Source organism: Pelodiscus sinensis, chromosome 21 (genome assembly GCF_049634645.1).
Source record: "Pelodiscus sinensis isolate JC-2024 chromosome 21, ASM4963464v1, whole genome shotgun sequence".
NCBI lineage: Eukaryota > Metazoa > Chordata > Testudines > Trionychidae > Pelodiscus > Pelodiscus sinensis.
In genome coordinates, this window is record NC_134731.1 from 20,409,008 (window position 1) to 20,427,912 (window position 18,905).

General features: G+C 44.9%; 1 protein-coding gene across 1 annotated transcript in view; it reads left to right on the forward strand.

Annotated features, from left to right (window-relative positions):
* Positions 1-18,905, forward strand: part of LOC102458161 (S-adenosyl-L-methionine-dependent tRNA 4-demethylwyosine synthase TYW1) — a 187,789-nt gene that overhangs the window by 58,291 nt on the left and 110,593 nt on the right. Inside the window, exons 11-13 of the mRNA XM_075905103.1 lie at positions 1,684-1,802; positions 13,555-13,664; positions 17,629-17,806. Coding sequence (XP_075761218.1) covers positions 1,684-1,802; positions 13,555-13,664; positions 17,629-17,806 — 407 coding nt within the window. The remainder of the gene's footprint in view (positions 1-1,683; positions 1,803-13,554; positions 13,665-17,628; positions 17,807-18,905) is intronic.

Here is an 18,905-nt window from a genome sequence, read left to right on the forward strand (position 1 = left end):
CCATCTGCACTATCTGGCTCTTAGAAGATATGTGTCTTCTAAAGTCCATACATGTGGCACTGGGCAGGGACTGTGTTTTTTGTTCAGTGCTATTCTGTACAGAACCAAGTAAGGATTCCAAGGACTCTTAGGTCTTATGGTAATAGAAATAGCAATTGAACACTTGTTTGAAGGCCTGAGACACAATCCTCCTTTTAACCCTTTTTAGAAATCACTTGGTGCATAATTACATTGTAATGATTAAATGTGAACTGTATTTTCTTTTTCTCTGAAAGGGCAACACTTTAATTTGGATCTTTGGAGCTTTTATAGTAAAAGGGTTTAGTTGAAAAGTTAATCCATTCTATTCCTTTCCTCCTCTTGATAATGATAGTGATCCTTTTCCATTTGTGGTGGCGTTCTGATCTGTGTTGGATAAAAAACCAGGCAAACAATACACAGTCTCCGTCCCAAGCAATAGACACTCTCAATAGACTGCAAATTCCTCAGGGATCAATAGATGCTATATGCGCAGGATTAAGGACAGAATGCAGTTCTCCTGGAACAGACTTATGGTGTAAAAGAGTTTGTATTATATAAATTAGTATTGAGAAAAGAGCAGGTTTTTAGGAGAATTAAGTGGATATTTAATAAGGCAGCTTGTAAATTTATTTTTGTTACTATTTGTGGTATTTACAGCTAAATGACTTAATCTGTTATTAATAGTGAGTATTTTTGTAAGGCAAAAAGTTTTAATAATGTGGTGGTATATATTATGTAAGAAAAAGTGATGTTTAAGCTATAGCTTGAAGCAAAATGCAGGACAATGTAGCACTTTAAAGACTAACAAGATGGTTTATTAGATGATGAGCTTTCGTGGGCCAGACCCACTTCCTCAGATCAAATAGTGGAAGAAAGTAGTCACAACCATATATACCAAAGGATACAATTTAAAAAAAGCTTGGTTTGCTTCCTCCCATAAAGGAGAGTCAGATATTTTCTAGCACTGACAAAAACTTTTTATATAGGTTCGAATATAAATCACTGTAGTGTACACTGATCTGGCTGTCATGAATGTTCTCAAATAGATGATACCCCTCGTCATTGTGACCTGCTGCATACAGTTAACCTGGCTTGTGAAATGTGGCCATGTATGGATTTGAAAATTAAAGTAATTGATGATAGAAATTACAGCTCTGTTAGGGGAACAAATAACCATATCGCATTTTATATGGTAATATTTAAAAACAAAAATGACCCACAGTGTGAAGAAAAGCCTGTAAGGATGTTTGGACGTTGCTATATTGCTGTTAATACAGCATCAGGGACTTAATCTCCATTCCAGTGTCTTGAGTCCGTTGTGAGTACTTTGGCAAAAGGAAGATTAACTTAAGCAGCCTTATTGATATTCATGTTATTGGGCTAATTAATTTCAGGTATAAGACTCTACAGGAGTCCGTTACATTGGAGTTGTCATGTTCATAGGTTGAAAAGCCATCAGGAACCATTGTGATAATCTAGTTCAATTTTCTGTATAATGTGAGTAAGAATTATGTTGAATTGATTTTCTTATATCTTTTGTATGAAAGAAGCTGAAATGTGGCTGGATTTGTCAAATCATCTTGTTTTTTCTAGATTATTTTGCTTTTTGCATCATTTGGTTGCAAACTGTTAAACTTTTATGTTCCTTTCCCCCGTTTCTAGTCAATGCTGCGCGGGAGAGGAGGCTGCTACAAACACACCTTTTATGGCATTGAAAGTCACCGCTGCATGGAGACCACACCGAGCCTGGCTTGTGCAAACAAATGCGTGTTTTGCTGGAGGTACAGAACTGATGATGATGATAATTTACTTTGGGAAGTGTCATCCTGTCATTTGGTGCATTAATTGGTGTGTTTATAAACTCTTGTATTCTTCTCATGAGAGAGAGCCCTGCTTGCAATTCTGTGAACTCAGCAGACCTGGCTTTTTAAAGAAAGCAATAATTCAAATAATTAAATCTGATTTGCCATGTACTGGCAAACTTCTGAGTGCTGTGTACACACACTTAGGGTACGTCCACACAGTAGCATATACTTTGAAATAAAGTACGCCATTTGAGCAACGCAAATTGCATAGCTTATTTCAAAGTAGCTTATTTTGAAATTTGACACTGTCTACACAGTGCTAATTTTGATATAAATTGCTATTTCGATGTCTTCCTTAATCCTTGTGCAGTGAGGTTTGCAAGAAGCTGGAATAAGAAGCTTGTTATTTTGAATGTATTTTGAAATAATGGGCATGCTGTTAAGACGTGCAGAACGCTATTTTGGAATAACAGACGTTATCTCGAAATAGCACCGCTGTGTAGATGGACTCTTAGTAACACACAGCCTTGATCTTGCAACGGGACATGTGCTCTCGCATGGAGACCCAGCTGCAGGGTCGGTACCTCAATGCCCTTCTTAATACAATTGCAAATGGAAGGTTGAAGATGTGTCATTGCCAAAGGATACTAAATTTTGCCTCCACAGTAAAATATTAATATGATTTAATAATTCTCTTTAATTTTTAACTCATTTGTATGATTTAAAAAAAAATACATTTGAAAAATCCTTTGTAGTGCTTGAAAATTTGGTGGAAGGATTAATTCAGTGTACGCTCTTGCTGTTTTCAGTAGTGAGAATGGAAACAATTTCAAAAGCATCCTTGAGCTTCCAAAGCATTTTTCATCTGGAAAGATGACATTGAGGCTATGAAGAAGCCAGCCAAGAGACTGAACACACTGTGCTTTCCTTTGCAGCTAGATTTTTTTTTTTCTTACAATATTAAGTTTATTGTAAAAAATACCAACCACTAATTTGCCATCTTGGGACCTCATGTAGCTGAAAAAAGTGTCAGCTTCCACATGATGCAGGGTCACAAATGTTGAATAGGTTCATATATTTTATAGGGTCTCTCTTTTATGTGTGCACACCAAAGTACCAGTCCCAAGATGAATGGCCTCGTTAATACAGATTGGACCTCCCTGGTCTGCCAGCCTCAGGACCTGAGCAGCCCCGAACCAGGGAGTTTGCCACGCCAAAGGAGGCTGATGCTCCCCTGCTGGCTGCAGGCCCTGCTTCTGGGCTCTCATTCAGGCTGCGGGGCTTCTCGATGGTGCTGGTGGATCACAGGAGTTGTTTCACCAGCATCAATGTGGGATGGTCGGGAAAGGTGCAAGACGTGAGTCTGTTGGCACTCGTGGCTCTTCAGAAAGATGCACCCTAGAGCTTTTTTCCCAGTCTGGAAAATTAAAATTGGAGAGATGGTAATGCCAGTAGTGATCCTTGGTGACTCAGCTTACCCCTTGCTCCTGTTGCTCATAATGCTGTGCGCTGGCAGCCTGGACCGCAGTGAGGAGCTACAGGCTAAGCAAATGAAGGTGATTGAAATGCACAAAAGAAGGTTTAGGAGTTTACTGACTAGGTTGGACCTCCGTGAACGCAATATCCCTTTGTGGAGCCAGCCTGCTGTATGCTTCATCCTCTTTGTGAGAGCAAGGGGAAAAGTGATCTGTCGGTGGGGTGCTGAGGTAGCGCCTACCAGGGAACTAGGAACTAGGGTGAGAAGGGAAGGTTGTTTTGCAAGGGATTGGTTGGGGGGGATCCTCTCCAGGCATGCCTTCATGTGCTCTATCATAGCCATTGGGGGGGGAAGGCATTCTCCTGGTGCTTCATTTGCAGTTCCTTGCACGCTCTCCTTTCCTCCTCATCCTGCTTCACTGCTCGCATCTCCTCCAGCAGTGTATTCCTCCACTCTATTTGCTCCCTAAACTTGTCCTCCCTTGTTTGTTTTTGCCCATGGATTTGTGCGTACGGGACAGCTGGTAGAGCCAGGGGAGTACCAGCAAGCTCCCTGCTGTTCCCGCTGTAACAAAAAGTTACAAGGGCACACATTACAGGAGATACGTTGTGGAGCCCAAAATCTAATCTGTTAACGTACAGTGAAGGGCTGTCTAGAGACAATGGAGATGTGTTCTGTGCAAGGCCAATGTTATGCTTTTAAAGAGGCCACTGTACAGCAGGTACACAACAGAGTTCTCAAGGAAACATCTGGACTTACATGGTTTGGAGGCAGGCTTGGGTAAGGGGCTTGCCATGGCACAATCTTGTGGGCGGGAAGAGCAGCAGGGTCCGATCGTGTCAGTGGAGGCAGGGCAGCAGCACAAATGGCTTCTCTCATCTGTGTCCGCCATCCCCCACTTCCTGGGAGAGTGCTACTTTCCTATTCCAGGGGAGCCTGGTGGGAGGGGGAACCGGGTCCGGTCATGCCAGTGGGCAGAGTGGTGGCTCACAGGGGTTCCCTCATCTGTGTCCACCATCCCCCACTTCCTGGGAGAGCGCTGTGGGCGGGAGGGCAGGAATGAGGGGAGGGGGGCCATGCTGGCAGCAGCTACGAGCTTCCCCATCTTCATTCAGGTGGCCCTGCGGGATATCAGTCTTTGCCAAATCGCTAGGGAGCTGATGCTGACTGAATGTAGCCACAAACCTGGGCCTTGTGCTGTGGTGCTTTGTACTACAATGACACCAGACCACTCACGGCTGGTTTGGTGTGGGAAGGTGTCCTACCGTGGAGGACAGAACAAGGCAGCCTCCCCAGAAACCTTGTGAGAAGGATCAAAGAGCTCTCATATGAGAGCTTCATGGAGATATGCATGGAGATATCCAGCTCCATTTTCAGCTGTTCTGGGCCCTCCCTTCTCTGCACTTTGTAGGCACAGAGTGCACCACACACCACACCCCATTGCCGTAACCCACTTATAGCAAGGAAACAAATGTGAACTCCTCAGAAGTGCCCTCCCTGGGATGAGTGCCTGCCTGAGAGAGGCCCTGGCAGGAGGGGATTGTCTCCTAGGTTATAAAAAGTTCTTGGCTCTTGCCGCTTGGCCATTCTCCTCATCGTCGCCTCCACCTCTGCGTTGTTCTCCGCACTGCTCACGTGAGTGTCTTGGGAGGATTCCACGGCGTGGGAAGCTTGTTGGGTCCCCTCTTAGAATCACATGCAGTTGCTCACAGAAGTGGCATGTTTGTGGTGATCACTACATCTCTTTTGCATGTCTACACTCTGGGAACTGGAGTGCATGGAACTTGAACTCACGGAAGTTGTAGCCACACGTGCTGCTCAGGTGGGCTGCTTGCTCTGAGGTGTGCTCGCAACGCTGGCCACACAGGAAATGAAATTCAGACTTTCCCAGGGCTCTTCCTGTTCACCTGGAGAGCAGTAGAGTCGCAAATTCTGGCCAGAGCAGTCACAGTGGGGCAGTGTGAGATGCCTCCCGTTGACCTTCACAGCGCTGGGCCTACAGTACTGTAAATGCAAGCTCGAATTGCGTTACTCCTTGTGTAAAGCAGGAGTACTGAGACTTCAGCGGCCCTTAAAGTGGGAGGAATGGGCTTGGTAGCATGGACTCATTGTTTAGCCACATAAGGTTGATTTTCTAAATTCAACCTAAACTCCTAGTGTAGACCAGGCCTCAGTATAAATAAAAACACTAAAGTGCAAATTAATTGAAAATCAGTTCAACTTTTTAACATCTACTCCATTAACTAATTCAGTACTGTGCAAACGATACTTAGTGTGAGTATTGTATCTCTCGAGCCCACAGAGTATTCATTTTCGTATTCTGCCTCGCTCAAGATTATCCTGTGAAAACAGCTGCATCCCAGAATGTCAGTTGCTCCCCCTATTTTGATAATCTGACAAGTTAATAATAGAAGTATTTTTAATAGCAGGCCTATTCAGGCCTATTTGATGTCATTTTTAAAAAAGGACTTTGAAGATAACTATTATGTAAATGCTAAATACGAGCGTTATGTCCTGGCCATCCTATTTAAATCCACACTTGAGCCATAATTGGTACTGTAATCCTAAATAGGCTCTCCTCACCTCATGATTTGAAAGGACATTGTGAACTTCATATGGCGTATTTAATGGGTGTTATTTTTCCACTGTGTTCTACAGTGTGTCAGAACCATTCTGTAGCTAGGAAGCAAATGTGTGTTGTGGCTTTTTTTGTTTTGTTTTGCCTTTTTTCTTTTCAAGACTTTAGTTTGTAATGGTGCAAGTAGTTCTGCAATGGTAGCTGTGCCATTAGGAGCGATTTTTGACGTGTGTAATTGTGTATCCAATCCCAACACAGATGGGGTGTATCATAAATGTAAAATAGAAAGCAATAAAACCAGCAAAACGGAGCTTTTTGGTACCTTGTGTTCAACTACCGAAAATGTAATAGCATTCCCCTCCAAAACAACCCAACTACAGTATTTTCTATCAGCAGGATTTTGTGTCTTGAAATATGGAATGAAATCAGAGATGCCAAGGGACAGGCAATTTGAAAGTACAATAATTGGGACAAATTGCCATGTGCGACACCCGCCATAGGACTAACTTGTAGCTCTGTGGAGGCCGTTTGTCACTTTTAAAATAATGCTGGAAATGGAGTAGCACTAATGAACAGTTATGCTGGAAAACAGATTTAGTTAATGGTGACAGAGTGCAAGCAAATCATTTTCTAGAGGACTATGCTGGAAAAACATTCTCGTTTATTTGCTTTGGGTGACATGGTCTAATTAGTGAGCTCTTTGGTGTGAAAAGGAGGAATGTTTTTCACTTGTCAGGTGCAGTTAAAAACATGGATTCTGGTGCAAAAACCAAATATTTAGCAAATTTCAGTGATCTGTGGTCTTCTCTACCTCTTTCTGAGCAGTTTTTTTGGGGGAGCTAGGCACAGTCTCGGTAGCCCAGTGTTTAAGAGCTAGACAAAGACTTGGAAGACAAAGACGAGTTCAATGTATTGCCCAAGGTCATCCAGGGACTTTCTGGGGCAGCAAGTCACTTAGTCTCTGTGTGTCACTTCCTCATCTGTAAAATGGGGATAAGGACATTGCCCTGCCTCAAAGGGCTGTTATGGGATAGATACATTCAAGGTTGTTGTGAGGCACTCGGATTCTTTGGCAATAGGGCCATGGAAGTATCACAGGGGCTACGTCTACATTGGCCCCTATTCCGTAATAGGGATGCTAATGTAGCACTTGGGAATAGGCAAATGCGCGGGGGATTTAAATATCCCCCACGGGATTTGCATTTTCATGGCTGCCGCTTTTTTCCGGCTTGTAGATAAGCCGGAGAAAAGCGCCAGTCTGGACGCAATCCTCCGGAAAAGAAGCTCTTTTCCGGAGGATCTCTTATTCCCTCTTGAAAGTAGGAATAAGAGATCCTCCGAAATAGGGCTTTATTCCGGAGGATCGCGCCAGTCTGGACTCTTTTCTCCGGCTTATCTCCAAGCCGGAAAAAAGCGGCGGCCATGAAAATGCAAATGCCGCGGGGGATATTTAAATCCCCCGCGCATTTGCCTCTTCCAAAGTTCTACATTAGCATGCCTATTTCGTAATAGGCGGCCAGTGTAGACACAGCCAAGGAGTTAGCATAGTGCTCCTTCCACTTTCTGAACCTTTATCTGAAATCTCAATTGAATCTTGCAGCTGGAAAGCCTTTGCAATGAGCGTGAAGTCGGTTTGGATTGCACAGCTATGCAAAGGGAAACTTGCAGAATACCTTCTCCATATACCTGCTTGCAAGCCAGTGCAATTCACAAACCGTGGCAAGCTCATTAAGAGACCTTACTGGCAAAGAGGTATTACAGTGTTACCTCTTTATAACCAGCAGTTACCATGTGTGCACTTGGACACTTGTGGGGCAGTGTGATGGGGTGGATGAGGCCCTGACGCCCTCTGCTGGAGGCCTTGCTGCACTTCACCTTAGGGAAAAGAGCAGAAGAGAGATCCTCCAAACAGGATAGAGTGGCCACAGCAGAGACAATCGATCAGGGCCCAGCAGGCCAATATAAAAGAAGCTGCTGGGCCAGGGCCTGCCAGTTCCTCACCTGGAGCTTGACCCAGCCAGATCTAGGCTCTGACTGGGAGGATAGCAGCACCTTGGTGAGCTCTGAATGTGAGCTGAACATTAGATCTGGTTAAGACCCAGGTCCAGGAACTGAAGACTAGTCCCAAGTGGCTACAAAACTCTGCATAACCCATGACGGGGTGTTGAGAAACTGGGTCTCAAAGCTCTGATAGAGTGTGAGCGGGATGGAGCAGCATCTTGTGGAAGTGGCCCAGGGACTAGAGACTCTGAGCAGGTACCTGCTACTCACAGGGTCCCTGGACTGCCCTCAATGTTCAACTTAGTGGGTCTTTACTAGACCCAGTAAATCGAACCCCAAAAGATCCATCACCAGAGTGTCAATCCTTCGATAAGTAGAGACGTGGCCTCAGAGAAGTGAGTAGGAGTTGGCAATGAGAGCAGGAATAGACTATTCATTATTATAATAAATAAATATCCCAAACTAATAATGTACTTTACAAAAAAAATAGCCTGTCACTCTCCATTATTGCTCTTGGTCTCACTGTATTTGTCATGTCTCTTCTGCTTAATTGTCTAATAGAAAAATTTAAGTGGCCAAATCTTTTAATCAGCTAGAGGAAATGTACAGACTTGAGTTTTCTGATACCATGCATATTATGTCATGATTACTCAAGAGATAACTAAGCAAACCTGATTTGATTATATCTTTTTGCTGAGTTTCTAAAGCTCGTTCAATACTTGTAACGAGATAAAGCAGTTAAATAAGATTAAATTAATAGGTTTTATTATTTTGAGTAGGAGGGACCCAGAATAAAATGTGTTTAAAAAAAAAATTGTTGACATTTTTTCTTTTAATTTTATATTGGTTACAGCTGTGTCCAGAGGTTCAGTTATTCACTAGTACAAGCTTCTCCTCTTCTGCTGTAGATGGTGATTCCTTGTCTCCCGTATCCAGAACAGCATAACGGTTCTCCAGTACCATGGTGGGAGGGTTGGGAGCAGGGGCTGCCTGCTGACTGAGTGACCGGCTGCCAGTGTCCCCCCCGAGCCATCTCCTCCTCCATGCGTGGTGTGTCAGCAGTCTTGTGTAGCTGGGTAGCTTCCTCAGCCTCAGCTGTCTCCTCGTGAATACTCTCAAGGAATTCCTCATGGCCTTGGATGCTCCTCAGCCTAGCTACCTCTTCCTGTAGCTCTCCCACCTGCTGCCTGAGAGATTCCACCAGCAGGCACCTTTCGCATTGGATGGTCTCCCCAGCCTGGTTGTCAGTAAGTGAGAATTGCAAGCCACAGTCCCTGCAAAACCTCCCCAGGATCTGGGTAGAGGCATCCATGGTCAGTTGGTCTGTCTGGCTACAGGCACAGGCGAGGCAACGAACAGCGCTGGCCCAGATATTGCAGGTCTTCCTGACCATGTTGGCACTCCCTCTAGCTCCCTCTGCTGAACTCCCTGGTCTGCACCCCCCTGTCACCTTTGCTCCCCTGTCCACTCTGCCTCTGGATTTTTGAAGCCTGTTCCCCTAGGTCCACTAGGAACTGAGGATTGGGCTGGGGGTGGGGAAATCTCATGAAGCCTTCCCCTTCCTCCAGAGCAGAGAGGCACAGGAGCCTGAAACAGTGGCTTCTGCGTGTGTGAGGGTTCTGGCAGGGTGTCCGCGGGCCACATCCGGCCTCGAGAGGCATCTTGCCCACACCTTTTCTAGGATGTATTCCTAGTTTACTACCAGTTTTCAATGTGGCCTTGTGGGTGCTGCAGGGCTGCTGGCCTGGAGATGCTTAGGTAAGCACCTCCCAGCCAAAGCCTGCCACTGGCACCCCTGCCCCTCCTGCACCCCAACTCCCTTCCCCAGGTCACCATTCAGACCCTCTGCACTCCCTTCCCCCAGGTCACAGCTCCCTCCCAGACCCTATACCCTCGCCTACAACTCTCGCACCCATAGTTCTATAGAATCCTCTCCTGCACCCATAGTTCCTCCCTGACCTATGCCCCAAAACCGTGCCCAGGTCACAACCCTCTCCTTCACCCAAATGCCCTCTCAGACCTCACACACTCTCCTGTGCCCTAGTCCTTTATCCTGTGCACCCTTCTGTACCCAACCTCTGTCCTGGACCCCGTACCACCCCCACAGAAAAGTGCATCCCTTGATCACTTTCCAAAATCTTGGAGTTGCCCCCAACCAAAAATTATTGCCCACCCCTGAGCTAGAATCTTGACTTTCAGTCCCCAACCATTATATCATTTCCCCATACCATCTGTAGAAGCTTCCTATTGCTGGTCTTTCAGTCTGAGTTGCCTACGCAGGCAGACACTGGTGCTTTTAAAATGTTGTATGTGCTATTGTTTTCTTTATAATGGATTGAGTTTCTTTTCCAGACTGGAAAATAACTCCTTGTTCTGTAAAGGTTTGCAGTAAACTAACTCTCCTTTTTCCATTTTAGCCAAATAGTATTTATGGAACTTGCCCTCCGTAGTAAACTAACAGTTGCTCTATCATAAGAGTATTCATCTTCCTGGGAAAAGTTAGGGTTCATTGCCAGGGTCCTTTGGGTAGCACTGGTAAATGATATAGGTAGCTCAAGGGCCTGCTGAGAGTGCAGATGGGGTTCACTTGTAAGCCACAATGATTTGCTGTGGGGCGGCTTGAATAATCTGAAAACTCCCATGTCGTGTTCAGGTGGCATCTTTCATCGTTCTCTATTAGCAATCCGCTATGGCAATCATCCCTTATATTGCAGAGCAGTCTCTTACATCAACATGTTTTGAAAGCTCCTTAATGCAATCGTGTGACGTCCCCTCCCCCTTTTGAGTGTGGTGCATTAGTGCTAGAAGGGGAAGAAAGAAAAGTTTTATCTTGAACTGTTCTTTAGACCAGTGTAACTAGTTGGACACATGTTCTAGGACACCTTAGAGCCTGCTGGTCAATGAAAAGGTGAGAATGAAATACTGGCTGCCAATAACTAGGAAATGCAGTCTGCAAAGCCATGAAATATGCTGTGTCCCCCCATTAAAACTGCATTTGTCAAATAAGCCATTTATAGACATGACACAGTGTGCTTGTAAAACTGTGTGTTTAAAAAGTTCTTGGCCTGTGAGACACTCATAATTAATGGGTGTCTGGAGTCCACCAAGGACTTTTTCCCAAGCCACTGTCTTAAATATACATGGTATAAGTCAGGCCTGGGCAAAACACCTGCCACAGGCCGGATTCACTCCACCAAGTCACTGGATCTGGCGCATGGACACAGCAGGGAGCCTCAGGCAGGCTCCAATGCTTGCCCCATCCCCGCACGCCCATCAGAAAGGCAGCTGCTGGGCTGTTTGTGTTCCACAGACTATGAGCAGGGGAGAGGGGGCAGTGGTGCTTCATGACTGTTCCCACCTCCAGTACAATCCCATTGGCTGGTTTCTGGCCAATGGGAATTGCCTGTTTCAAGAAGCACTAATCCCCTCCTCTCCCCAGGTGCTTATTCACAGAGCACATGGCCCTGCAGCCTGTGCGGGGGTGGGGCAGACTCCTGCCTGAGAAACTGCTGGCTGGGAGTCTCACAGGTAAGTCTCCTGGCCAGAACCTGTCTCCAGCACACCAGCCCTTTCCTCCCTCACAGCCCTCTGCCCCACTTCCTCACATAACTCTGCCCCCCTCCTGAGCCTGTACACCCTCCCAGGCCCTGCACCCCAATCCATGCCCCTGATTACAGTCTCCTCTGCACTAGGTCACAGCTCAAGCCCCTGCACTGTAATCCCCTGCCCTAGGTTACAACCCAAATTCCTGCACCCCAATTCCCTGCCCTAGGTCACAGCTCAAACCTCTGCACGCCAAGCATGTGCCCCAGCTCACACCTGCCTCCTTCACCCAAACTCCCTCCCAGACCTCACAGGCCCTCCTCCTGCACCCGAATCCCTCACCCAAAGCTCCCTTCTACACCCGACCACCGTCCCAGACTCTGCATCTCCTCCATTAATATCATGGAAGAATTCAGCCCTTGACTACTTTCCAAATTTTGGAGTGGCCCCCATCAAAAATTATTGCCCACCCGGGTATAAGTGATGGAGTTAAACATTTAAGAATTGTATACGCACCATTTTATATTTTACCTTCACAAAATTTTTCTGTAGTGGCAGGGTAAAAATGTTGTTTTTTGGAGAAATTGTTGAAGAAAAAAGCTAAAAATAAAAGATTCATTTTTATTTTTAAATCTTTCTTGTGTGCATTGAGGCATAGGTACAAAGGAGTATTGGGTAGGGATGTTACATTTTGATTTATCATCTAATCGAATAGTCGATGGAATTTCCATGTCTTGATTAGTCAATGGGGGGACACTCAATATCCTGCGCCTCTGCCTTTTAAATATAGTAAGAGTTGCATGAGGCTCTTAAGCTGGCTCCCACCCTCCGCACCAGCTCCTGCTCCCTCCTGCCTTGTGCCTCTGATACAGGTCTGCTAATGGACCCCAGGAGGACACGGAGTCTGTCAGCAAAGAGGCTGGAATTGATCTGCCTTGGTCTGGTGAACTCCCTCATTCGGGACTGGTCAGGTCCCGAGAGTGCCAGACCAGGGAGGTCTTACCTGTAGTACTTTATAAGAGGTTTCAATCATTCAGCAATTAAAGACCAAACTCTTGCAAGTAACCAGTGAAGCCCGTATCTGGAAAAAATCTAGGAAATTAACCGGTGCCGTCAATACCGTAATTTAGCGAATATACCCCACATCCGAATATACCCCGCAGTTTTTTCTATTTCAGTAAAAAAAAATCTTGTATAACCCGCGGGCGTATACAAGACTTTTCTGTGCCAGGGGTATATTTGCTAATTTACGGTGCAGGGGGGAATAGCCAGCCACTCACCGCCTTGATTCCTGCGCAGCCACCATCCTCTAGGCGGGGGAGTGCTTATCCCCCTGGCTCCTCTGCAGCTGCAGGAAGGGGCGGGGGAGCAGGAACCACCATCTTCTGAGCAGAGGACCCTCCCCCCCCCCATTCCTGTGCAGCTGCCGGAACCACCAGCCTCCAGTGAGTATAAAAAAAAAAACAAAAAAAAACCACTGCTGGTGAGTTTAAAAAAAACCCTATATACCCCACACCCGGATATACCCCGTGGGGTTTGTAAAAATGAATATAACCCACGGGTACATCTCGGATATATTGCAAGTTACACAGTTGTTTTATATGGAAAACCCAAGTCTGCTGTTGTCCATTTTATACTGGAACACACTGAAAGGGTAAGGCTATTGTGTTGGAAACAAATCACTCCATTTTCAGTTGAGCTTAGCAGGTGTACCTTCAATGTGTAGCTAAATGACCTAGGATTTGCCTCTGTGAATGTGCCATAATGCTGCAGCTGTGGTCCATGGAGAGGCTAGAACTGGTTCCCCCTGATTTTAATAAGAGGCATGTTTGGAGGCAGCTTGTTCCCTTGGCTACTGAAGAAACTTTTGCCCCTGAACCATAATAACTAGGCTGTTGGCCTTCACAATGTGCTTTAAAGCCCGGCTTTCTGCCTGGGAAGAAAAGAGACTGAGGGCTGATGGAGCTGTCTGTTTTGTTAGAAAAGTCCCATATATTGCGGTGTGCAAGGGTTGGAGTTGTATTGGTGGTTTGCAGGTGACTCATGTTATGTCAGATTGGTTTTTAAATAAGGTGGATTTATTCTTGTGTGTTACAAATCACAATAAAAATCCAATATTTCTCTTTTAGGCATCATACAAATCCAGTGGGCACAGAATGGCGGTGGAAAATGGACCAACCTGAAATGATCTTGCGGGAGGCTATTGAAAACCACCAGAGCTTGATCAAGCAATTTAAAGGTAATTTAAATTTATTTTAATGAATCAAGTAAGTGGAAATCAGAACAGACACGAACTGATAAAGCGTGGATCAAAACAATTCTGCAGCACTAGAAAAGAAACAGGAGACTTGTAAGGACCCTCAAATATACACAGCTGTAACATTCTTATGGCACATTAGTTATTTTTGTTTTTTCCCAGATGATTTGTCTTGTTTACATCATTAAAACTCACAGTCAGCCCCTGCACTGCTTGTTGCTGCCACGAAAGAACTGTAGGTAGCTCCCTATCATATATCATACCAGGGGTAAGATGTACAGTTTATGGACAGAGGTCTTATAATGGGTGCAGACAGACTGAGGGACTGCAGATTTTGACCTTGCTGTATAAAAGAGATCCGTTAGTCTGAGCAAAGGGACTCCACAGCCTAATTGGGATGAGATGCGCAGAGTATTGGCTGCATTCTCTCTCATGTTTATGTATTCTGTTTTTGCACTTCAGGGTCTGATTTCCTTCCCCTCAGGAGTACTCAGCACCCAGTGTACTCAGCAACTAGAGGCAATAGGAGCTGCAGGTGATCAGACCCTCTGGAAATTAGTCCACTTGAAAGCTTCTTGGCTTTATTTCATCTGTGGACTACTCATTAGCCCACATTCTTTTTCAGATACAGGGAATTAATCACCTTGTCTTGGTCAACATTTATGCACAAGAAAAGCCAGCAGATTTGGCAGGGAAACTCTAGAACTATGTTCTTTTTTATTAACCATTTAGATTGTGGAAGTGTCACGAATCCTATGAAGCATCCATAAAATATACAAGATGAGCCTTTGTCTTGGATGTCATTGGGTAATCTATCTGTCCATCTTGTCTGAGCTTGGAGCGTGCCCAATGGATGAAATACATGACAGGCACAAACCTTTTTCAGCAGTATGGGGCGATCCTGTCTAGTTCATTGGTATTCTCTCTTATGTAAACTTACCATGACTTAGGCAGTCAGCCCTGCTTTTCTTTTTCTAAGTTGCTGATTTAAATCCTGTTCTGTTTTGGATGAGGCAGTGTCAAGACTACAGAGTTTTGTCGACAAAAGTGGACTTTTGTCGACAAAACTATACCTGCCGCTGAGTTCTGTCGACATAACGTCGACAGAACTCAGCAGTTTTGTCGATGCTGGTAAACCTCATTTCACGAGGCATAACACCTTCTGTCGACAGAAAGCGTTATTGCATGTAAACTGTCCTTGCGTCTACACTGCCATGTTGACAAAGCAGCTTGCTTTGTCGACAGAACTGAATGTAGTCTAGATGCTCTTTGTCGACAGAAGCTTTGTCGACAGTATCTGTCGACAAAACTTCTGTCGACAAAAGCCTGTAGTCTAGTTGTACCCTTAGGCTCTTGATACACTACAATTTCATGGCATGGCTCTAATGGAGAGGGCCAAGGAATCTGGGGCTTTCGTGGGATAAAGGAGCTGGTATTGGTTACTGGAATGAAGTGAAGGGGTGCATTGTTGCTAGAAGGGGTTGGTCTTGCATGCTCCATACCCCTTTGCCCCGGTACAGTTTCCAATCACAGAATTCTCTCTTGTGTAACTCAGGGGTGGGGAACCTTAGGCAGAGGGGCCAGATGTGGTCCCTGGGGCTCAGGGCTCCTCCCCCCAACACTGGGGAGCCTGTGCTGGCGCTCCAGTCCCTGCTGCCCCCTGCCTGCCTGATTTTTCTGTGGGTCAGTGGCCCCTAGCCTGAAAAGGTTCCCCACCCCTGATGTAAATGAGAGCGAGAGAGAGAGAGGGGTATCAATCTTATTGACTGATTGGCTGCGGAAGGGGTCAAGAGATCATTTATGTGATATTTTTCTAGGTAGTGACTAGTAAACCCCATTGCTCGTTGCATAGCCATACTAAATAAATAACCACCCTGCCACAGAAAAACAGGTGCTTTTGGTATTGTAGTTCTGGATTTGTAACAACGTGTACCCTGAATTGAATTTGAAAATCTAGGTGCTGTAAGGGGCAGGGAGGAGAAGGTCACTTATTTGGCCAATTTTGGTATGTTTAAACAAGATCCTTAATACAGTACGATAATACTGGTACAGTATGAACATTCGGTTCCCATATACCTGGGCATTGGAGCTCAAGAAGTATGCAAAATATAGTCAAATCTCAAAGAGCTGAGGTGGTGGAAGGCTGAGTTCCTTAGAGCTGAAAGTGAGCTCATCCACGGGGAGTTGAATGTGGTAATTCTGTTTAGTTATTAAGTGTATGAGAGTTCATATGCTTCTTGACATAGACATGTATTCATTGGAAATAACCCCGGGCTAGCATATAATTTACCATAGTCAAAATGATTGCTTATAAAACCTCAAATACCCCGTCATTGTCTAGGTAATGGAAGCCATGCTTGACAATAACTGTTGTAGCAACATTTTGGATAATTTTAAAATATGTTAAGACTGTTTCTTATTTCTGTCTGCCTGTAAGTCTGGTGCCCTGATCACTATTATCCAATAGTGTAGAGCTCATAGGGGAAGAGAAATTAAGCTAAATGCCTCCAAGAATAACTTTGAGGCATAGTAATGTCAGGAGTTAAATGTCTGCTATCTCTGCCCCCTTCAGAACTAGAGGAAAGTGCTCTTTGTCCCATTAGAAAGCGGTGATTTTCCGTTCCAGTGGGATACAGTGCCCGTTTCCCGTCCTTCAGGACCTGGGGAGAGTAGACACTTGAGCTTTCACGGGCTCGGGATGAATCTAATTCATTTTAAATGCACTAAACTTCCTGGTTCTGTTCACAGACCAGCTTCTCTATTTAAGGTTGAGGCGGTATCCTCAGAACACCTTTATATATCTTGACATTGCGGCCTCGTGGGTAATTTTCTCTGCCATTTGAGTTGCAGTGTCTAGGCAACATGAGGTGAGTTGAGGACTATAGTTTCAAGTCATAACTCTTTTAATATGCATAGTATATTATTCACATGCATCAAGGCACCGTAGGGCAATATAAAGTGACATCCTCAGGATAGAAATTTGAAATAGTTTGTCTCTTACGTCTAGTGAAATGAGTTCACGTTGGAGATGCAGAAGCTCAGAGAACTGATAATGGATAGGATAGTGTGCTCTTTGTTCCGGATTGCGAGTATAAATCTGGCTCATGTCATTATGGGCTAAACACACTCACATCTGATTTTTTCATGGGATCACCACACTTGGTAGCTTTATTGTTGCTACATTCTCATTGCAAGTGGCCTTCGCAACTCAGGGACGAAGCAGTGCTTGTGTGTTAATAGGTCTTTTGTCTCCTAGGAAATGTCTTAAACCAGATGGTGTTGGTGACTGATACTGATTTGTCTGTTGTTGCTCTGTTAAATGAAATGCGGGCCTTTGTTTTCATGTGAAATTCACAAGCTACTTTCAGTTCCCATTGAGGAGGAACATAACGTTTTCATTTCTTCTTAAAAACTGTTTCTGGATCTTGGTTTGTTCCCTTGTTTCCATCCCTTTGCTTTACTGAAGACTTTTATATGGGTGAGGGACTGTTCTCTCTTGTGAGCTAAAATACTGCTTGTGTTCATTGTGTACATTGTAAACGCAGTGAACTGCATTCGCTGTGGGCGCAAAACCACATGGGTGCACTGACTCCAGTGATGCCGTGGTAATTTACACCAGCAGTGGATCTGGCTCGGTAACTTCCATCATCCGTTTTCTTGATCTTGACACAGTGTGAATCTTTAAATGAGTAGAAGTTGATTAAGCAGAGTTGCTTACAAGTTGGTGTTCAGTTATTAGAGGGCAAAATGTTGCTTTTATATTTTCTTTCAGGATTAACTAATATTTTCTTTCCCTGTAATGGTCAGTAAATTTTTGTCTGCGCTTCATCTCTGTTTCCAGTTTCCAATGAATATTCAAGATGCGTACCGCATGCGTAGGGTTTTCATACATTATTCTTGTAAGTCTTTTACTGCAGTCTTTTCCCCCTCCCCTCCTTTTTTCCAGGTGTCCCAGGAGTAAGAGTAGATCGCTTTGAAGAAGGGTTGGTGGTGAAACACTGTGCCCTATCTCTGGTGGGAGAGCCGATTATGTACCCAGAAATCAACACATTCATAAAACTGCTGCACCGTCACAAAATCTCTAGCTTCTTGGTTACAAATGCACAGTTCCCCGTGGAAATTAGGTGAGAATTCTACAAAATGGATTTTAAATGGATTTTGTCTTGTTCCAAAGAGTTGGTGATCTATGATGTGCTTATATTTTATCATAGTGGAAATTGACAATACCAAAGTCTGAATTACAAATAACCATGACAATTATTGCTTGGAATCTGCCTGAGTCATCGCTTTGGGCTTATTCCCGGCCTCTTCCTTCTCGTTTTTACTCTATTGTACATTTATTTGTTTTTCTGTGCAATTACTTGTGAAGTGAAATATAGGCACTTTGCTCAGGACTTTAACTCAAATGGCTGTGTCTACATTGGCACCCCTTTCCGGAAAAGGGATGCTAATGAGACACTTCGGAATTGCAAATGCCGCGGGGGATTTAAATATCCCCCGCGGCATTTGCATGAACATGGCTGCCGCTTTTTTCTGGCTCGGGGTTTTGCCGGAGAAAAGCGCCAGTCTAGACGGGATCTTGCGGAAAATAAACCCTTTTCTGGAAGATCCCTTATTCCTACTTTCAAGGAATGCAAATGCCGCGGGGGATATTTAAATTTTGCAATTCCGAAGTGTCTCATTAGCATCCCTTTTCCGGAAAGGGGTGCCAATGTAGACACAGCCAAATAAGTTAGGGCTAGGGAGGAGGGGTTCAGTATGCAGGCTTCCTCAGGAAAAGAGAACAACTCCAGGCCTCTCTCACCACAGCAGGTTGGGGCCTGTTGAGAAGCGCCTATCCATGGCAGCTGCAGCACAGCTGGGGGAGGGGTGAATGTCCCCCGGCTAGGGGAGACAGACACACACACTTTCTGAAATTTATAGTAGATAGCTGTCCCTTTCTCCATCCCTGCCCCCTGCTGGCCCAATAGGGTTATAGCTGTCCCGGTCCTCATCTCTGATCCCTTGCTGCCCCCGTGGTCATTCTACAGTGTAACTCCCTCCGACCACACCCCTCCCTTCCATTTTATGAGAAACACTCAAATTCCAGGCACATCCCATTGTCCTGACACAATCAATCCCTGATCTTGCTTTAAGTTATGATTAGAGGAAGCAGCGTAGCGAATTTGATGGTCCTAACTCTTATCGTTTAGCGGGAGTTCTTCAACAAACGGACTCAGACGG